This window comes from Anomaloglossus baeobatrachus, chromosome 6 (assembly GCF_048569485.1).
Source record: "Anomaloglossus baeobatrachus isolate aAnoBae1 chromosome 6, aAnoBae1.hap1, whole genome shotgun sequence".
NCBI lineage: Eukaryota > Metazoa > Chordata > Amphibia > Anura > Aromobatidae > Anomaloglossus > Anomaloglossus baeobatrachus.
In genome coordinates this window covers 570,532,172-570,553,089 of record NC_134358.1, presented here as the reverse complement: position 1 = coordinate 570,553,089, position 20,918 = coordinate 570,532,172, and the positions used below count along the sequence as shown (strand labels likewise).

Genomic DNA, 20,918 nt, shown 5'->3' with positions numbered 1-20,918 from the left:
AAAGCTGGGGGTGCGTCCTAGGTCAGGGGTCTCCAGCAGGACAATGACCTCAAACATTTCAAGAAGCCCCAGAAATGGATGGAAACAAAGCGCTGGAGAGTTCTGAAGAGGCCGCAATGAGTCTGGATCTAAACCCCATTCACACCTGTGGAGAGATCTGAAGATTGGAAGAAGAGAAGAGGAGAGAAGAGGAGAAGAGGCGAGAAGAGGAGAAGAGGAGAGAAGAGGAAAAGAGGAGAAGAGAAGAAAAGAGGAAGGGAAAATAAGAGGAGAAGAGAAGAGGAGAGAAGAGGAGAGAAAAGAAGAGAAGAAAAAAGGAGAGGAAAGATGAGAAGAAAAGAGAAGAGGAGAGGAGAGAAGAGAAGAGGAAGAGAAGAGGAGAAGAGAAGAGGAGAGGAAGAGAAGAGGAGAAAAGGAGAGGAAAGGAGAGAAGAGGAAAGAAGAGGAGAGGAGAGAAGAGGAAGAGAATAGAAGGGGTGATGAGAGGAGAGAGAGGAGAAGAGAAGAGGAGAAGAGAGAGAGCAGAGAGAGGAGAAGAGAGAGAGAGGAGAGAGAGGAGAGGAGAAGAGAGAGAGAGGAGAGGAGGAGAGAGAGAGAGGAGAGAGAGGAGAGGAGAAGAAGAGAATAGAAGGGGTGATGAGAGGAGAAGAGAAGAGGAGAAGAGAGAGAGGAGAGAGAGGAGAAGAGAGAGAGAGGAGAGAGAGGAGAGGAGAAGACGCCTTCAGATATGAGAGACCTGGAGACGTTTATAAAGAAGAGTGTGAGCTTCCAGGTGAGAGGAGGCAGAAGCTGTGGCCGGGGACAGGAGGCGACTGATCGAAGGATTTATTCCAGAGGGTAAAGGGTAAACGGCGCAGCCAATTATTAAGAGGCGAGGACAATTTTTGGAGTTTTGTGTGAGATTCTGTCCTCTCAGTTTTTTGCGTTGTTCCAGTACAGAAATGAAATAAACCTGTGCATAACAGAACGTGTGATTGTGAGAATATTCTGGGAGAAATACTTCATTCTCTGGAACAATTACAAGGTGCCGCCACTTCCGGGCCTGCCGGTCTGTCTGCTTATCCTGGAGTAGAGGCATTAGTGAGGGTCCTGGGCCCCAATGAATCCTGTCCCGCAGCCCCCCGTCCCCTCCACAGAGCGTGTGTGGCTCCGCTACAGTGTGACATATTGTATCCTTCCCTGGAGTGATTCCTATCATGCTGCATTATATGAGCGGTGACTTCCGGTAACAGTCACAATTATCTCCAACGTCCTGGCTTTTCTGTCTCTGCTCACAAGCCGCTCATCACACATTCGCCCTAGACTTCAATACGAGCTGCACACGCCTGCGACTTATGGCGACTTGTGCACTACTGGGCAGTTTTACTTACAGCAAAATCAGAGCCTTATAATGCTGGTGTCTGGGGGTATCGGCCCCTGTATTAGAGCTGTCCCTGCTCCCCGTATAGTTACACCCGAGTACACATCCGGCAGAGCCGTCACTGAGGCTTCACCACCAGTTATTAACCCCATAGAGTAAAATTAATGAATGAAGGAATGAATGAAGGAATGAATGAATGCTGAATACCTGGAAGGAGTTGAAGAGCATTTCATAGTGCATTTGTATATGCCACACCAGCCCCGAGACCTCGGTATATGGCAGAGATATGAACACAATATAGTGAACACCAAAGAGCGGCATTAACACGAGCGTCGACTTCAGCAGCTTCCTGCAATGAGAGACAAAAAGAAATGGATTCAGCCGGTGAGACGTGACCTGAGAAGTGCTGCCCCCTAGTGGCCTCCATCTGTGCAGGAGAGATGGGACCTGAGAAGTGCTGCCCCCTAGTGGCCTCCATCTGTGCAGGAGAGATGGGACCTGAGAAGTGCTGCCCCCTAGTGGCCTCCATCTGTGCAGGAGAGATGGGACCTGAGAAGTTCTGCCCCCTAGTGGCCTCCATCTGTGCAGGAAAGATGGGACCTGAGAAGTGCTGCCCCCTAGTGGCCTCCATCTGTGCAGGAGAGATGGGACCTGAGACGTTCTGCCCCCTAGTGGCCTCCATCTGTGCAGGAGAGATGGGACCTGAGACGTTCTGCCCCCTAGTGGCCTCCATCTGTGCAGGAGAGATGGGACCTGAGAAGTTCTGCCCCCTAGTGGCCTCCATCTGTGCAGGAGAGATGGGAGCTGAGAAGTTCTGCCCCCTAGTGGCCTGCATCTGTGCAGGAGAGATGGGACCTGAGAAGTGCTGCCCCCTAGTGTCCTCCATCTGTGCAGGAGAGATGGGACCTGAGAAGTGCTGCCCCCTAGAGTCCTCCATCTGTGCAGGAGAGATGGGACCTGAGAAGTGCTGCCCCCTAGTGGCCTCCATCTGTGCAGGAGAGATGGGACCTGAGAAGTTCTGCCCCCTAGTGGCCTCCATCTGTGCAGGAGAGATGGGACCTGAGAAGTGCTGCCCCCTAGTGGCCTCCATCTGTGCAGGAGAGATGGGACCTGAGAAGTTCTGCCCCCTAGTGGCCTCCATCTGTGCAGGAGAGATGGGACCTGAGAAGTGCTGCCCCCTAGTGGCCTCCATCTGTGCAGGAGAGATGGGACCTGAGAAGTTCTGCCCCCTAGTGGCCTCCATCTGTGCAGGAGAGATGGGACCTGAGAAGTGCTGCCCCCTAGTGGCCTCCATCTGTGCAGGAGAGATGGGACCTGAGAGGTTCTGCCCCCTAGTGGCCTCTATCTGTGCAGGAGAGATGGGACCTGAGAAGTGCTGCCCCCTAGTGGCCTGCATCTGTGCAGGAGAGATGGGACCTGAGAAGTGCTGCCCCCTAGTGGCCTCCATCTGTGCAGGAGAGATGGGACCTGAGAAGTGCTGCCCCCTAGTGGCCATCATCTGTGCAGGAGAGATGGGACCTGAGAAGTTCTGCCCCCTAGTGGCCTCCATCTGTGCAGGAGAGATGGGACCTGAGACGTTCTGCCCCCTAGTGGCCTCCATCTGTGCAGGAGAGATGGGACCTGAGAAGTGCTGCCCCCTAGTGGCCTCCATCTGTGCAGGAGAGATGAGACCTGAGACGTTCTGCCCCCTAGTGCCCTCCATCTGTGCAGGAGAGATGGGACCTGAGACGTTCTGCCCCCTAGTGGCCTCCATCTGTGCAGGAGAGATGGGACCTGAGAAGTGCTGCCCCCTAGTGGCCTCCATCTGTGCAGGAGAGATGGGACCTGAGAAGTGCTGCCCCCTAGTGGCCTCCATCTGTGCAGGAGAGATGGGACCTGAGAAGTGCTGCCCCCTAGTGGCCTCCATCTGTGCAGGAGAGATGGGACCTGAGACGTTCTGCCCCCTAGTGGCCTCCATCTGTGCAGGAGAGATGGGACCTGAGAAGTGCTGCCCCCTAGTGGCCTCCATCTGTGCAGGAGAGATGGGACCTGAGAAGTTCTGCCCCCTAGTGGCCTCCATCTGTGCAGGAGAGATGGGACCTGAGAAGTGCTGCCCCCTAGTGGCCTCCATCTGTGCAGGAGAGATGGGACCTGAGAAGTGCTGCCCCCTAGTGGCCTCCATCTGTGCAGGAGAGATGTAACCTGAGAAGTGCTGCCCCCTAGTGGCCTCCATCTGTGCAGGAGAGATGGGACCTGAGAGGTTCTGCCCCCTAGTGGCCTCCATCTGTGCAGGAGAGATGGGACCTGAGACGTTCTGCCCCCTAGTGGCCTCCATCTGTGCAGGAGAGATGGGACCTGAGACGTTCTGCCCCCTAGTGCCTCCATCTGTGCAGGAGAGATGGGACCTGAGCAGTTCTGCCCCCTAGTGGCCTCCATCTGTGCAGGAGAGATGGGACCTGAGAAGTTCTGCCCCCTAGTGGCCTCCATCTGTGCAGGAGAGATGGGACCTGAGAAGTTCTGCCCCCTAGTGGCCTCCATCTGTGCAGGAGAGATGGGACCTGAGAAGTTCTGCCCCCTAGTGGCCTCCATCTGTGCAGGAGAGATGGGACCTGAGAAGTTCTGCCCCCTAGTGGCCTCCATCTGTGCAGGAGAGATGGGACCTGAGAAGTTCTGCCCCCTAGTGGCCTCCATCTGTGCAGGAGAGATGGGACCTGAGACGTTCTGCCCCCTAGTGGCCTCCATCTGTGCAGGAGAGATGGGACCTGAGAAGTGCTGCCCCCTAGTGGCCTCCATCTGTGCAGGAGAGATGGGACCTGAGACGTTCTGCCCCCTAGTGGCCTCCATCTGTGCAGGAGAGATGGGACCTGAGAAGTGCTGCCCCCTAGTGGCCTCCATCTGTGCAGGAGAGATGGGACCTGAGAAGTGCTGCCCCCTAGTGGCCTCCATCTGTGTAGGAGAGATGGGACCTGAGAAGTTCTGCCCCCTAGTGGCCTCCATCTGTGCAGGAGAGATGGGACCTGAGAAGTGCTGCCCCCTAGTGGCCTCCATCTGTGCAGGTGAGACGTGACCTGAGAAGTTCTGCCCCCTAGTGGCCTCCATCTGTGCAGGAGAGATGGGACCTGAGACGTTCTGCCCCCTAGTGGCCTCCATCTGTGCAGGAGAGATGGGACCTGAGCAGTTCTGCCCCCTAGTGGCCTCTATCTGTGCAGGAGAGATGGGACCTGAGAGGTTCTGCCCCCTAGTGGCCTCCATCTGTGCAGGAGAGATGGGACCTGAGACGTTCTGCCCCCTAGTGGCCTCCATCTGTGCAGGAGAGATGGGACCTGAGAAGTTCTGCCCCCTAGTGGCCTCCATCTGTGCAGGTGAGACGTGACCTGAGAAGTTCTGCCCCCTAGTGCCCTCCATCTGTGCAGGAGAGATGGGACCTGAGACGTTCTGCCCCCTAGTGGCCTCCATCTGTGCAGGAGAGATGGGACCTGAGCAGTTCTGCCCCCTAGTGGCCTCCATCTGTGCAGGAGAGATGGGACCTGAGACGTTCTGCCCCCTAGTGGCCGCTATGTGTGGAGGAGAGATGGGACCTGAGACGTTCTGCCCCCTAGTGGCCTCCATCTGTGCAGGAGAGATGAGACCTGAGACGTTCTGCCCCCTAGTGGCCGCTATGTGTGGAGGAGAGATGGGACCTGAGAAGTTCTGCCCCCTAGTGGCCTCCATCTGTGCAGGAGAGATGAGACTTGAGAGGTTCTGCCCCCTAGTGGCCTCCATCTGTGCAGGAGAGATGGGACCTGAGACGTTCTGCCCCCTAGTGGCCTCCATCTGTGCAGGAGAGATGAGACCTGAGACGTTCTGCCCCCTAGTGGCCTCCATCTGTGCAGGAGAGATGAGACCTGAGAAGTGCTGCCCCCTAGTGGCCTCCATCTGTGCAGGAGAGATGGGACCTGAGAAGTGCTGCCCCCTAGTGGCCTCCATCTGTGCAGGAGAGATGGGACCTGAGACGTTCTGCCCCCTAGTGGCCTCCATCTGTGCAGGAGAGATGGGACCTGAGAAGTGCTGCCCCCTAGAGGCCTCTATCTGTGCAGGAGAGATGGGACCTGAGAAGTTCTGCCCCCTAGTGGCCTCCATCTGTGCAGGAGAGATGTAACCTGAGAAGTTCTGCCCCCTAGTGGCCTCCATCTGTGCAGGAGAGATGAGACCTGAGAAGTTCTGCCCCCTAGTGGCCTCCATCTGTGCAGGAGAGATGTAACCTGAGAAGTTCTGCCCCCTAGAGTCCTCCATCTGTGCAGGAGAGATGGGACCTGAGAAGTGCTGCCCCCTAGTGGCCTCCATCTGTGCAGGAGAGATGGGACCTGAGAAGTTCTGCCCCCTTGTGGCCTCTATCTGTGCAGGAGAGATGGGACCTGAGAAGTTCTGCCCCCTAGTGGCCTCCATCTGTGCAGGAGAGATGGGACCTGAGAAGTGCTGCCCCCTAGTGGCCTCCATCTGTGCAGGAGAGATGGGACCTGAGAAGTGCTGCCCCCTAGTGGCCTCCATCTGTGCAGGAGAGATGGGACCTGAGACGTTCTGCCCCCTAGTGGCCTCCATCTGTGCAGGAGAGATGGGACCTGAGAAGTGCTGCCCCCTAGAGGCCTCTATCTGTGCAGGAGAGATGGGACCTGAGAAGTTCTGCCCCCTAGTGGCCTCCATCTGTGCAGGAGAGATGTAACCTGAGAAGTTCTGCCCCCTAGTGGCCTCCATCTGTGCAGGAGAGATGAGACCTGAGAAGTTCTGCCCCCTAGTGGCCTCCATCTGTGCAGGAGAGATGTAACCTGAGAAGTTCTGCCCCCTAGAGTCCTCCATCTGTGCAGGAGAGATGGGACCTGAGAAGTTCTGCCCCCTTGTGGCCTCTATCTGTGCAGGAGAGATGGGACCTGAGAAGTGCTGCCCCCTAGTGGCCTCCATCTGTGCAGGAGAGATGGGACCTGAGAAGTGCTGCCCCCTAGTGGCCTCCATCTGTGCAGGAGAGATGTAACCTGAGAAGTTCTGCCCCCTAGTGGCCTCCATCTGTGCAGGAGAGATGGGACCTGAGAAGTTCTGCCCCCTAGTGGCCTCCATCTGTGCAGGAGAGATGGGACCTGAGAAGTTCTGCCCCCTAGTGGCCTCCATCTGTGCAGGAGAGATGTAACCTGAGAAGTTCTGCCCCCTAGAGGCCTCCATCTGTGCAGGAGAGATGTAACCTGAGAAGTTCTGCCCCCTAGTGGCCTCCATCTGTGCAGGAGAGATGGGACCTGAGAAGTTCTGCCCCCTAGTGGCCTCCATCTGTGCAGGAGAGATGTAACCTGAGAAGTTCTGCCCCCTAGTGGCCTCCATCTGTGCAGGAGAGATGGGACCTGAGAAGTGCTGCCCCCTAGTGGCCATCATCTGTGCAGGAGAGATGTGACCTGAGAAGTTCTGCCCCCTAGTGGCCTCCATCTGTGCAGGAGAGATGGGACCTGAGAAGTTCTGCCCCCTAGTGGCCTCCATCTATGCAGGAGAGATGGGACCTGAGAAGTTCTGCCCCCTAGTGGCCTCCATCTGTGCAGGAGAGATGGGACCTGAGAAGTTCTGCCCCCTAGTGGCCTCCATCTGTGCAGGAGAGATGGGACCTGAGAAGTGCTGCCCCCTAGTGGAAGTGACAGGCACAATCCCAATGATCTCCAACTCTTGGGTAGAAGTTGTGGCCCCACCAGGCGTTGTAATGTGGCCCCTGCTCACCTGTACTGCTGCCGTGCATCGCAGCGCCCCGCGTTCGTCTCTCTTAACTTGGTGGCTAATACTCGAACAATATTAATAAAAAGAAAAAAATTGGCCTGAAAAAAAAAGAGAATAATATTCAATTAAAACACAAAAGAAACACAATCAGACGTCAAAAACTGCGACAGAATCACAGCACATGAGAACAAACTAAGTCCCCCCCAATTTCATTGGAAACCTATCAGCTCTAGAGTCATGTACACTTCCGCTGAGGAGGATATTTGCATATTTGTTTTCCCAGAGGAGCATTGCATGGCTTATAAGCCTCCTTACCCTGGCGAGTCACTCTCTACAAGGAGAGTCATTTCCCTAGACCTCAATCTGTCATCAAATGCTATCCCACCAATCAGAGCTCTCCATCCCCTCCGACCCCTCTGTAAGGATTTCACCCCCAAAACTTGCATGTAGCTCTTTAAAAGACAAGTCCAGCAATATCTTTACTTAGCCCAATCCCCTTTTTAGAGACTCCTTGGCCTGAAAGCACACAGCCTAGAGGCGGTTAGTGAAGTAAGAGGAGGTGGTGCTGGACGGGGAATAGAGCTGGAGTGACAGAGGTTCAGATCTACCATAGATCTTCAGCCTCATTTGCATATCTATTGAAGTGCTGATTTCTTAGTAATGGAGGAGGGAACCGGCCATGTAAGGTATTGCTGGACTTGTCTATGAAAGTGCTACATGTGCGTATATACTGTATATCATGTGGGGGTGAAATCCTCCTGACAGATTGTCTTTAAATAAGACTCCCTAATTCACTTCAGACTACTCGGTTCTTTTTAAAATCATCTGACTTCTCTTCCATTCTCTTCTGTCCTCTTCAGACTCCTTTCTAGCCTCTTCTGTCCACATAAGACATCACTTTCTCTTCTCCAGACTCTTCCGTTTCCTCCAGACCCCTCTCTCCTCTTCAGACTCCTTGGTCCTCTCCAGACATGTGAGTTCTCACTAGACTTTTCTTGTTCTCCTCCACACTCTTCTGTTCCCTCCAGATCCCTCTCTCTTCTTCAGACTCCTTGGTTCCCTCCAGTCTCCTCAATCGTTTCTAGACTCTTCTGTGCACTTGACTCCTCTTCCTCTTGTCCAGACTCTTCTGTTCCCTCCAGATCCCTCTCTTCTTTTCAAACTCTTTGGTACCCTCCAGACATGTTGGTTTTCACTAGACTCTTCTTTTTCTCGACTGGACAATTCTGCTTCCACCAGACCCCTCTATCCTCTTCTGACTCCTTGGTCCCCTCCAATCTCCTCAGTTTTTTCTAGACTAAACTGGCTACTTCAGACTCCTCTTCATTTTCTCCTCTGGACTCTTCTGTACCCTACAGACCAGTCTCTGCTCTTCGGATACCTTGGTGCTCTCCAATCTCCTCAGTCTTTTCTAGACTGCTCTGTCCACTTCAGACTCCTCTTCCTTTTTTTCTTCCAGACTCTTCTGTCCCCTCCAGACCTCATTCTCCTCTTCAGACTCCTTGGTCCTCTCCAGTCTCCTCAATCTTTTTTAGACTCCTCTGGCAAATTCAGACTCCTCTACTCCTCCTTCAAACTCTTTTGTCCCCTTCAGACTCCCCACTCCTCTTCAGACTACTTGGTCCCCTCCAGACATGTTGGTTCTCCCTAGACTCCTCTTCTTCTACTCCTCCAGATTATTCTGTTCCCTCCAGACCTCTCTATGCTCTTCAGACTCCTTAGTTCCCTCCAGTTTCCTCAGTCTTCTCTAGGCTCCTCTGGCCACATCAGCCTTTCCTTCCCTTTTTCCTCCAGACTCTTCTGTTCCCACTAGATCCCTCTCTCCTCTACAGACCCCTTGGTTCCTTACACTCTCCTTAGTCTTTCCTAGGCTCCTCAGGCTATTTCAGCCTCCTCTTCTCCAGACTCTTCTGTTGCCTCCAGACCCCTCTCTCCTCTACAGACCCCTTGGTCCCATCCAGTCTCCTCAGTCTTTTCTAGGCTCCTCAGGCTATTTCAGCCTCCTCTTCTCCAGACTCTTCTGTTGCCTCCAGACCCCTTTCTCCTCTACAGACCCCTTGGTTCCTTACACTCTCCTTAGTCTTTTCTAGGCTCCTCAGGCTATTTCAGCCTCCTCGTCCTCTTCTCCAGACTCTTCTGTTGCCTCCTGGCTCCTCTCTCCTCTACAGACCCCTTGGTCCCATTCAGTCTCCTCAGTATTTTCTAGGCTCCTCAGGCTATTTCAGCCTCCTCGTCCTCTTCTCCAGACTCTTCTGTTGCCTCCAGACCCCTCTCTCCTCTACAGACCCCTTGGTTCCTTACACTCTCCTTAGTCTTTCCTAGGCTCCTCAGGCTATTTCAGCCTCCTCTTCCTCTTCTACAGACTCTTCTGTTGCCTCCTGGCTCCTCTCTCCTCTACAGACCTCTTGGTCTCCTCCAGATTCATCGGTTCCCTCTAGACTCCTTTGATCCCTGCATAGATTCCTTGGTTTATTTCTTGAAGAACTAAGGATTGAGCAGAAACCCAAATGCTGAACCTCCTGTCCCTACCATTAGTGAGGAGCTGGTGACCGCCATAGACGTGGTCGGTGGCTGCAGCAGTCCCCTAGCGTCTATGGCACATTGGTGCCTCCTAGGACCCGTTGGCCGGGCCTGGATAATATATTTTGCTTCTTCTCTCTTTTTTTTTACATTATATTGAGTTCAATAAACAGAAGCGAGTGATTTCCCACCGACGCATCGAGCGCCCGACGTGTGGCCACAAGAAGGTCAAAAAGCCGGAAAACACTGGACATTTAATTTCCCCGGACAGGAGACGGCCGCATACACGAAGGATCATTTACACTTTTCCATGTTTTTTTAATAAATGTCGAAGATAAATCTATAAACTGAGGGAACGTGATGTTCTGCAAATCCTGAAATGTTCTGCGAGACGTAATGGAGCCTGATCACGGTCCTGGGGGAAATGTGCCAGTGCCGGCGACACGGTGCGGTGAAACGTGTCACTGTCACCATGGAAACAACAGATTATCAATGTATCTATTATTACAGTAAACATATAGGAAGGTACGTCATTATCCACCGGAGAACTGCCGGGGAACGGGACATCCCAGCTCCAATGTACGGGACAAGGACAGTATCCGGTGCCCCTCCGTATACTGACGCTGCCCCTGCTGTTACCACCGGGACCTCTGCAGCAACCCTGCCCCTCCACTGCAGCCCCAGCCCCTCCACTGCAGCCCCAGGCCCTCCACTGCAGCCCCAGCCCCTCCACTGCAGCCCCAGGCCCTCCACTGCTGCTCCAGCCCCTCCACTGCAGCCCCAGGCCCTCCACTGCAGCCCCGACCCCTATACTGCTGCCCCGGCTTTTCCACTGCAGCCCCTGCCCCTCCACTGCAGCCCTAGGTCCTCCACTGCAGCCCCGACCCCTGTACTGCTGCCCCGGCTGTTCCACTGCAGCCCCGGCCTCTCTGCTGCAGTCCCAACCCCTCCACTACAGCTTTGCCCCTCCGCTAAAGCCCCAGTCCCACAGCAGCCCCGGTAACCTAGGCTGCAGCCCGAACACCTCTTGTGCATCTCCGACCCGTCAACTACAACCCCAGCCCCTCCGCGGCAACCCTGGTGCCTCCACAGCAGCCCTGGACCCTCCATGGCAGCCTCTTCCCCACCGTGGAAGCCTCGGCCCCTCCGCGGCAACCCCCGGCCCCTCCGCTGCAACCCCCACTGCAGCCTCTGGCCCCTCCGCTGCAGCCCTGGCCTCTCCACTGCAGCCCCGGTCCTTCTGCAGCAGCCCCCGCGTCACACCCGGCCCCTTCGCTGCAGCTTTGGCAGCCCCTGCTGCAGCCACCAGCGCCTCCATTGCAGGCCCCGGACCCTCCGCTGCAGCCCCGGCCCCTCTGCTGCAGCCACGGCCCCTCTGCTGCAGCTCTGGCAGCCCCTGTTGCAGCTCTGGCAGCCCCCGGCCACTCTGCTGCAGCACCTGGTGCAGCTCCTGGGCCCTCCGTTGCAGCCCCCGGACTCTCTGCTGCAGCCCCCAGATCTTCCGCTGCAGCCGCGGCAGCCCCTGCTGCAGCCCCTGGCCCCTCCACTACAGCCCACGGACTCTCCGCTGCAGCCCTGGCCCCTCTGCTGCAGCCCCGTCCCCTCTGCTGCAGCCCCTGGCTCTTCCACTACAGCCCACGGACTCTATGCTGCAGCCCTGGCCCCTCTGCGGCAGCCCCGGCGCCTCTGCGGCATCCCCGGCCCCTCCGCGGCAGCCCCGGCCCCTCCGCGGCAGCCCCGGATGCTCTGCTGCAACCCCTGGCCCCTCCACTACAGCCCACGGAGCCTCTGCTGCAGCCACGGACCTTCGGTGGCAGCCCCGGCCCCTCTGCGGCATCCCCGGCCCCTCTGCGGCATCCCCGGCCCCTCTGCGGCATCCCCGGCCCCTCTGCGGCAGCCCCGGCCCCTCTGTGGCCTGTCACCTAATGCATAGAGGCTTCCAGTGTCAATGGAGCAGCCGCTGCTTAATCCAATTTACAGATGGCCATGAGTGGGAGGGAGGGGGGGTTGAATACTTTTTATAGCCCCGTTAATAATGCATGTTCTATGTTTTGTGGGAAGCTCAGTGACAGATGTAACCTCAGTTCTATCAAAGGAAAATTAATGTTTAAAGATAAATATTCCATGAAGCGTAAAAGACGGAAATAAATATTTAACTCCGCGACGCTCTTCCAAGAAAATCTGTCAAGGAACCAAAGAAGCGGCATCGGGTCTGAGCCTTCCCGCGGCTTATTTATAGACGGGACCGTAAAGCGCCGGTTCCATCTGGAGCCGCGCCCGTCACTTCACTAGCCGAAAGAGATAGAAACGCGTCACGAGGAATCATTAACCCCTTCAGGACGGGGAGAATGTTTTTCTTTTTTCTCCTCGCCTTGCCTCGGGCAGAGGTTTTTATTTTTGGGGCTTGTTAGGAACGCGCTTTACCCCGAGCCGTGCGCTATCCTCAGGCATTAATGTGCACGAATGCAACTCTGCTGTTTAGTATTGTCCCTGGTGCACTGGGGGTTAAACAGCCAGGAGCAGCATTAGTCGCTGACAACCCCGTGGACACCAAACCGAGGGCAGGGCACAGGTTGTCACGGGGGGATTCAGACAAGGTGAGTATCAACTTTATATTTCGCGGGGGCTGCTACCAAGGGGGTTCATTACTTTACAAGGGCATACAGGGGTCCAAACAACTTTTTAAAGGGGCACCCAAGGGGCGTATTAGTGAGTTTAGGGGCACGACACTTGCTTTGCCCCCGGCACTGTAACCCCCACTGCGCCATTGTGTGGTATTTACTTTCCTTGCAGCGCCACCGCAGGACAAATAAAGAATTACAACAGGTGCGATGGCCCGTCACTGGGAAGCGTGGAAGAGGCAGCGCCAGATTCACATTGCAGCTGCTCTGTGTCCTGACGATCGGAGGATCCTGAACGGGGGGCGCCGGGGACCCCCCAAATCACAATTCACTATTAGTATGAGCTATACACCAAATAATAAGAAGGACGGAGTCATCAGATATAAGAGCGCAGCCATCGCCAGCCCCTCACCACGGTAGCAGCCAGGATGGGACCCTGAATTATCCACTTCAAATTCCCCGCACTCAGATCCCAGCACCTGAGGGAGAAAGAGAGAAGAGGATCAGTAATGTCCGGCAGAATAGTGAGTGCAGCTCTGGAGTATAATACAGAGGAAACTCAGGATCAGTAATGTAATGTACACAGTGACTGCACCAGCAGAATAGTGAGTGCAGCTCTGGAGTATAATATAGGAGGTAACTCAGGATCAGTAATGTAATGTATGTACACAGTGACTGCACCAGAAGAATAGTGAGTGCAGCTCTAGAGTATAATACAGGAGGTAACTCAGGATCAGTAATGTAATGTATGTACACAGTGACTGCACCAGCAGAATAGTGAGTGCAGCTCTGGAGTATAATACAGAGGAAACTCAGGATCAGTAATGTATGTGCACAGTGACTGCACCAGCAGAATAGTGAGTGCAGCTCTGGAGTATAATACAGAGGAAACTCAGGATCAGTAATGTAATGTATGTACACAGTGACTGCACCAGCAGAATAGTGAGTGCAGCTCTGGAGTATAATACAGAGGAAACTCAGGATCAGTAATGTAATGTATGTACACAGTAACTGCACCAGCAGAATAGTGAGTGCAGCTCTGGAGTATAATACAGAGGAAACTCAGGATCAGTAATGTATGTACACAGTGACTGCACTAGAAGAATAGTGAGTGCAGCTCTAGAATATAATACAGGAGGTAACTCAGGATCAGTAATGTAATGTATGTACACAGTGACTGCACCAGCAGAATAGTGAGTGCAGCTCTGGAGTAAAATACAGGAGGTAACTCAGGATCAATAATGTATGTACACAGTGACTGCACCAGCAGAATAGTGTGTGCAGCTCTGGAGTATAATAACTCAGGATCAGTAATGTAATGTATGTACACAGTGACTGCACCAGCAGAATAGTGAGTGCAGCTCTGGAGTATAATACAGAGGAAACTCAGACTCAGTAATGTAATGTATGTACACAGTGACTGCACCAGCAGAATAGTGAGCGCAGCTCTGGAGGTAACTCAGGATCAGTAATGTAATGCATGTACACAGTGACTGCAGCAGCAGAATAGTGAGTGCAGCTCTGGAGTATAATACAGGAGGTAACTCTAACTTCAGTGTTTAAAGAGAACAATTGTGTAACTACGTTGTGTAGAGTTAATGCTCTTTTTCATGGTAAATCTGCTGGACGATTTCTTGATACAATCTGTAGACATTATTAAATACATATTTTAGACCTGATAATACTGGTGTTTTTGCTTTGAAAATCTATGTGATAATCACTGTATGACCAGGAATAAAGAATGACAGAGGCCAGGAATACAATGTGGGCAGACTTCGCCCCATTAGTCTGAATGACGGCTGCAGATTGTAGTGAGCAGTGTAAGATGACAGCAGCAGCAGCAGGGAGGAGGGTCACTGAGGATCTGATGATAGGACTCGGCAGCCAGTGTGAGGGGTGATCACAGAGCGGAGTGTCTGCTGTGAGGGATCTGCTGTGAGGGATCCGCTGTATTCAGCGACCTGTGCCGCCTGTAATGTGAACCCTGGGGACAGATCTGTGCCTGTGTCTTCTGCTGTGTGTGTGCGGCCGGTCTCGCTCATTAGATGCCCAGCGATTGACGCTGAGGTTCTGTACTCACTCGGTGTCGGCCAGCGTGGCTCGCTCCCGTGCCCAGATAGTCACAAAGATAGCGGGAACACCTGAAAAACAGACAGGCGCAGGTGAGAGAAGCGGCCCCCGAGGACACGACGGGAGGGATCTAACCCCACTGGTCTCCACTGGTCTCTACTGGTCTCTATTGGTCTCCACTGGTCTCTACTGGTCTCTATTGGTCTCCACTGGTCTCCACTGGTCTCTACTGGTCTCCACTGGTCTCTACTGGTCTCCACTGGTCTCTACTGGTCTCTATTGGTCTCCACTGGTCTCTACTGGTCTCTATTGGTCTCCACTGGTCTCTACTGGTCTCTATTGGTCTCCACTGGTCTCCACTGGTCTCTACTGGTCTCCACTGGTCTCTACTGGTCTCCACTGGCCTCCACTGGTCTCTACTGGTCTCTACTGGTCTCCACTGGTCTCTACTGGTCTCCACTGGTCTCCACTGGTCTCCACTGGTCTCTACTGGTCTCCACTGGTCTCTACTGGTCTCCACTGGTCTCCACTGGTCTCCACTGGTCTCCACTGGTCTCTACTGGTCTCCACTGGTCTCTACTGGTCTCCACTGGTCTCTACTGGTCTCCACTGGTCTCTACTGGTCTCCACTGGTCTCTACTGGTCTCTACTGGTCTCTACTGGTCTCCACTGGTCTCTACTGGTCTCCACTGGTCTCTACTGGTCTCCACTGGTCTCTACTGGTCTCTACTGGTCTCTACTGGTCTCCACTGGTCTCCACTGGTCTCCACTGGTCCATAACTGGGGGGAAGAACTGGTACTGGTTTATAGAGAAGTGATACATCTATGTGTAAATCACCACAGAGTAGTGAAGACACCGAGCCGCGCACTGTTCTGTATATACTGTGCTGTATACACTGTGCTATATATACTGTGCTATATATACTGTGCTGTATATACTGTGCTGTATACATTGTGCTATATACACTGTGCTATATATACTGTGCTGTATATACTGTGCTGTATATACTGTGCTATATATACTGTGCTGTATACAGTATACTGTGCTATATATACTGTGCTATATATACTGTGCTGTATATACTGTGCTATATATACTGTGCTGTATATACTGTGCTGTATACACTGTGCTATATATACTGTGCTGTATATACTGTGCTGTATACACTGTGCTGTATATACTGTGCTATATATACTGTGCTGTATATACTGTGCTGTATATACTGTGCTATATATACTGTGCTGTATATACTGTGCTGTATACACTGTGCTATATATACTGTGCTATATATACTGTGCTGTATACACTGTGCTATATATACTGTGCTATATATACTGTGCTGTATATACTGTGCTGTATACACTGTGCTATATATACTGTGCTATATATACTGTGCTGTATACACTGTGCTATATATACTGTGCTGTATACACTGTGCTATATATACTGTGCTGTATATACTGTGTTATATATACTGTGCTATATATACTGTGCTGTATACACTGTGCTATATATACTGTGCTATATACACTGTGCTGTATACAATATACTGTGCTATATATACTGTGCTATATATACTGTGCTGTATATACTGTGCTGTATACACTGTGCTATATATACTGTGCTGTATACACTGTGCTATATATACTGTGCTATATATACTGTGCTGTATATACTGTGCTGTATACACTGTGCTATATATACTGTGCTATATATACTGTGCTGTATACACTGTGCTATATATACTGTGCTGTATACACTGTGCTATATATACTGTGCTGTATATACTGTGTTATATATACTGTGCTATATATACTGTGCTGTATACACTGTGCTATATATACTGTGCTATATACACTGTGCTGTATACAATATACTGTGCTATATATACTGTGCTATATATACTGTGCTGTATATACTGTGTTATATACACTGTGCTGTATACACTGTGCTGTATATACTGTGCTATATATACTGTGCTATATATACTGTGCTGTATATACTGTGCTGTATATACTGTGCTATATATACTGTGCTGTATACAGTATACTGTGCTATATATACTGTGCTGTATATACTGTGCTATATATACTGTGCTGTATATACTGTGCTGTATACACTGTGCTATATATACTGTGCTATATATACTGTGCTGTATACACTGTGCTATATATACTGTGCTATATATACTGTGCTGTATATACTGTGCTGTATACACTGTGCTATATATACTGTGCTATATATACTGTGCTGTATACACTGTGCTATATATACTGTGCTGTATACACTGTGCTATATATACTGTGCTGTATATACTGTGTTATATATACTGTGCTATATATACTGTGCTGTATACACTGTGCTATATATACTGTGCTATATACACTGTGCTGTATACAATATACTGTGCTATATATACTGTGCTATATATACTGTGCTGTATATACTGTGTTATATATACTGTGCTATATATACTGTGCTGTATACACTGTGCTATATATACTGTGCTGTATATACTGTGCTGTATACACTGTGCTATATATACTGTGTTATATATACTGTGCTATATATACTGTGCTGTATACACTGTGCTATATATACTGTGCTATATACACTGTGCTGTATACAATATACTGTGCTATATATACTGTGCTATATATACTGTGCTGTATATACTGTGCTATATATACTGTGCTATATATACTGTGCTGTATACACTGTGCTGTATATACTGTGCTATATATACTGTGCTATATATACTGTGCTATATATACTGTGCTGTATATACTGTGCTGTATATACTGTGCTATATATACTGTGCTGTATATACTGTGCTATATATACTGTGCTATATATACTGTGCTGTATATACTGTGCTATATATACTGTGCTGTATATACTGTGCTATATATACTGTGCTGTATATACTGTGCTGTATATACTGTGGTGTATATACTGTGCTATATATACTGTGCTATATATACTGTGCTATATATACTGTGCTATATATACTGTGCTGTATATACTGTGCTATATATACTGTGCTGTATATACTGTGCTATATATACTGTGCTATATATACTGTGCTATATACACTGTGCTATATATACTGTGCTATATACACTGTGCTGTATATACTGTGCTATATATACTGTGCTGTATACACTGTGCTATATATACTGTGCTATATATACTATGCTATATATACTGTGCTGTATACACTGTGCTATATACACTGTGCTGTATACACTGTGCTATATATACTGTGCTGTATACACTATGCTGTATACACTGTGCTATATACACTGTGCTATATATACTGTGCTATATATACTGTGCTGTATACACTGTGCTATATACACTGTGCTATATATACTGTGCTGTATATACTGTGCTATATATACTGTGCTGTATATACTGTGCTATATATACTGTGCTGTATACACTGTGCTATATACACTGTGCTATATATACTGTGCTATATATACTGTGCTGTATATACTGTGCTGTATATACTGTGCTATATATACTGTGCTATATATACTGTGCTGTATATATACTGTGCTGTATATACTGTGCTGTATACACTATGCTGTATACACTGTGCTATATACACTGTGCTATATATACTGTGCTATATATACTGTGCTGTATACACTGTGCTATATACACTGTGCTGTATACACTGTGCTATATATACTGTGCTATATATACTGTGCTATATATACTGTGCTATATATACTGTGCTATATACACTGTGCTGTATACACTGTGCTATATATACTGTGCTGTATATACTGTGCTGTATATACTGTGCTGTATATACTGTGCTATATATACTGTGCTGTATATACTGTGCTATATATACTGTGCTATATACACTGTGCTGTATACACTGTGCTGTATATACTGTGCTGTATATACTGTGCTGTATATACTGTGCTGTATATACTGTGCTATATATACTGTGCTATATATACTGTGCTGTATATACTGTGCTATATATACTGTGCTATATACACTGTGCTGTATACACTGTGCTGTATATACTGTGCTGTATATACTGTGCTGTATATACTGTGCTGTATATACTGTGCTATATATACTGTGCTATATATACTGTGCTGTATATACTGTGCTATATATACTGTGCTGTATATACTGTGCTATATATATTGTGCTGTATACACTGTGCTATATACACTGTGCTATATATACTGTGCTATATATACTGTGCTGTATATACTGTGCTGTATATACTGTGCTATATATACTGTGCTATATATACTGTGCTGTATATATACTGTGCTGTATATACTGTGCTGTATATACTGTGCTATATATACTGTGCTATATATACTGTGCTGTATATACTGTGCTGTATACACTGTGCTATATATACTGTGCTATATATACTGTGCTATATATACTGTGCTGTATACACTGTGCTATATATACTGTGCTGTATACACTGTGCTATATATACTGTGCTATATATACTGTGCTGTATACTGTCCTGCATATATTACCGTCAGCTGTTCTCAATACTACGGACCGCTATACAATGCTTTATACACTGGGCGCAAAACCACAAAAAGGATTACAGCAAAGTGCGATCAGATGAGGACCCATCCCCCAGACGCCAGCGCTGACGAGAGCGACCCGTATAACATCCACATTGTATGCGCTGTGCAACCGATCACCACACACAGTGTGTACAATGCAGGCGCCATAGAGCCGGGAGCAGCGCAGATGTGCACCCCCTGCAGCATACCGATACCCAGTCACCCCACAGAAAGACGCGGTATTAACACTATACTATCCATACAGCCCATCTTATAGCAAGAATAGACTTATACGCAGGAGCAGTATTATATTAGTTATATTCTTGTACATAGGGGGCAGTATTATAGTAGTTATATTCTTGTATATAGGGGCAGTATTATAGTAGTTATATTCCTGTACATAGGGGCAGTATTATAGTAGTTATATTCCTGTACATAGGGGCAGTATTATAGTAGTTATAGTCTTGTACATAGGGGCAGTATTATAGTAGTTATATTCTTGTACATAGGGGCAGTATTATAGTAGTTATATTCTTGTACATAGGGGCAGTATTATAGTAGTTATATTCTTGTACATAGGGGGCAGTAGTATAGTAGTTATATTCTTGTACATAGGGGCAGTATTATAGAAGTTATATTCTTGTACATAGGGGGCAGTATTATAGTAGTTATATTCTTGTATATAGAGGGCAGTATTATAGTAGTTATATTCTTGTACATAGGGGCAGTATTATAGTAGTTATATTCTTGTAGATAGGGGCAGTATTATAGTAATTATATTCTTGTATATAGGGGCAGTATTATAGTAGTTATATTCTTGTATATAGGAGCAGTATTATAGAAATTATATTCTTGTATATAGGGGGCAGTATTATAGTAGTTATATTCTTGTACATAGGGGGCAGTATTATAGTAGTGATATTCTTGTACATAGGGGGCAGTATTATAGTAGTTATATTCTTGTACATAGGGGCAGTATTATAGAAGTTATATTCTTGTACATGGGGGCAGTATTATAGTAATTATATTCTTGTACATAGGGGCAGTATTATAGTAGTTATATTCTTGTACATAGGAGCAGTATTATAGAAGTTATATTCTTGTATATAGGGGGCAGTATTATAGTAGTTATATTCTTGTACATAGGGGCAGTATTATAGTAGTATATTCTTGTACATAGGGGGCAGTATTATAGTAGTTATATTCTTGTACATAGGGGGCAGTATTATAGTAGTTATATTCTTGTACATAGGAGCAGTATTAAAGTAGTTATATTCTTGTATATATAGGGGCAGTATTATAGTAGTTATATTCTTGTACATAGGAGCAGTATTATAGTAGTTATATTCTTGTACATAGGAGCAGTATTATAGTAGTTATATTCTTGTACATAGGAGCAGTATTATAGTAGTTATATTCTTGTATATAGGAGCAGTATTATAGTAGTTATATTCTTGTACATAGGAGCAGTATTATAGTAGTTATATTCTTGTATATAGGAGCAGTATTATAGTAGTTATATTCTTGTACATAGGGGCAGTATTATAGTAGTTATATTCTTGTATATAGGGGGCAGTATTATAGTAGTTATATTCTTGTACATAGGAGCAGTATTAGGGAGGGCACCGCTTCAAACATACGGGTCTCCACAGTCTGGCAGGCACGATACTGCTTAAGGAACGTGTCTCTGACTGTGGAGCCCCCCCCCCTGACCAATCCTAAAGGAAGCAAGGGTCGTGCCCATATCCCCTCTTTCCACCATTCCCTAGGTGAGCCACTAATTGGGATGCCCAGCTGACCAACGGGATCACAAGAGAAAGGGGGGTCCAGCCACACCTACAGGGGTTAAATTCAGTGCCCGGGGTCAGCGATTTCCTCTTTCCCTCTGGCTGCCCCTCTAGAAGCGATTTCCAACAAAAAATCCGATAACGGCAAAGAGCTTAAATCACATGTCGTCTGCGTCGCTGCCCTTACTGGCTCTGCTACGCAGGCTCGCCCTTCTATGCCTGAGACACAACATCTGGTGCCGAGCTCATATAACGCCGGACATAGACGATAACCTTGTTAACTCTCTTTTA

The 20,918-nt window shown here is 49.0% G+C and overlaps 1 protein-coding gene across 1 annotated transcript in view; it reads right to left on the bottom strand.

Annotated features, from left to right (window-relative positions):
• PTH1R (parathyroid hormone 1 receptor) overlaps positions 1 to 20,918 on the bottom strand; it is a 341,607-nt gene that overhangs the window by 20,551 nt on the left and 300,138 nt on the right. Inside the window, exons 8-11 of the mRNA XM_075315851.1 lie at positions 14,285 to 14,345; positions 12,617 to 12,683; positions 7,067 to 7,161; positions 1,568 to 1,709 (exon numbers count right to left, since the gene is read on the bottom strand). Coding sequence (XP_075171966.1) covers positions 1,568 to 1,709; positions 7,067 to 7,161; positions 12,617 to 12,683; positions 14,285 to 14,345 — 365 coding nt within the window. The remainder of the gene's footprint in view (positions 1 to 1,567; positions 1,710 to 7,066; positions 7,162 to 12,616; positions 12,684 to 14,284; positions 14,346 to 20,918) is intronic.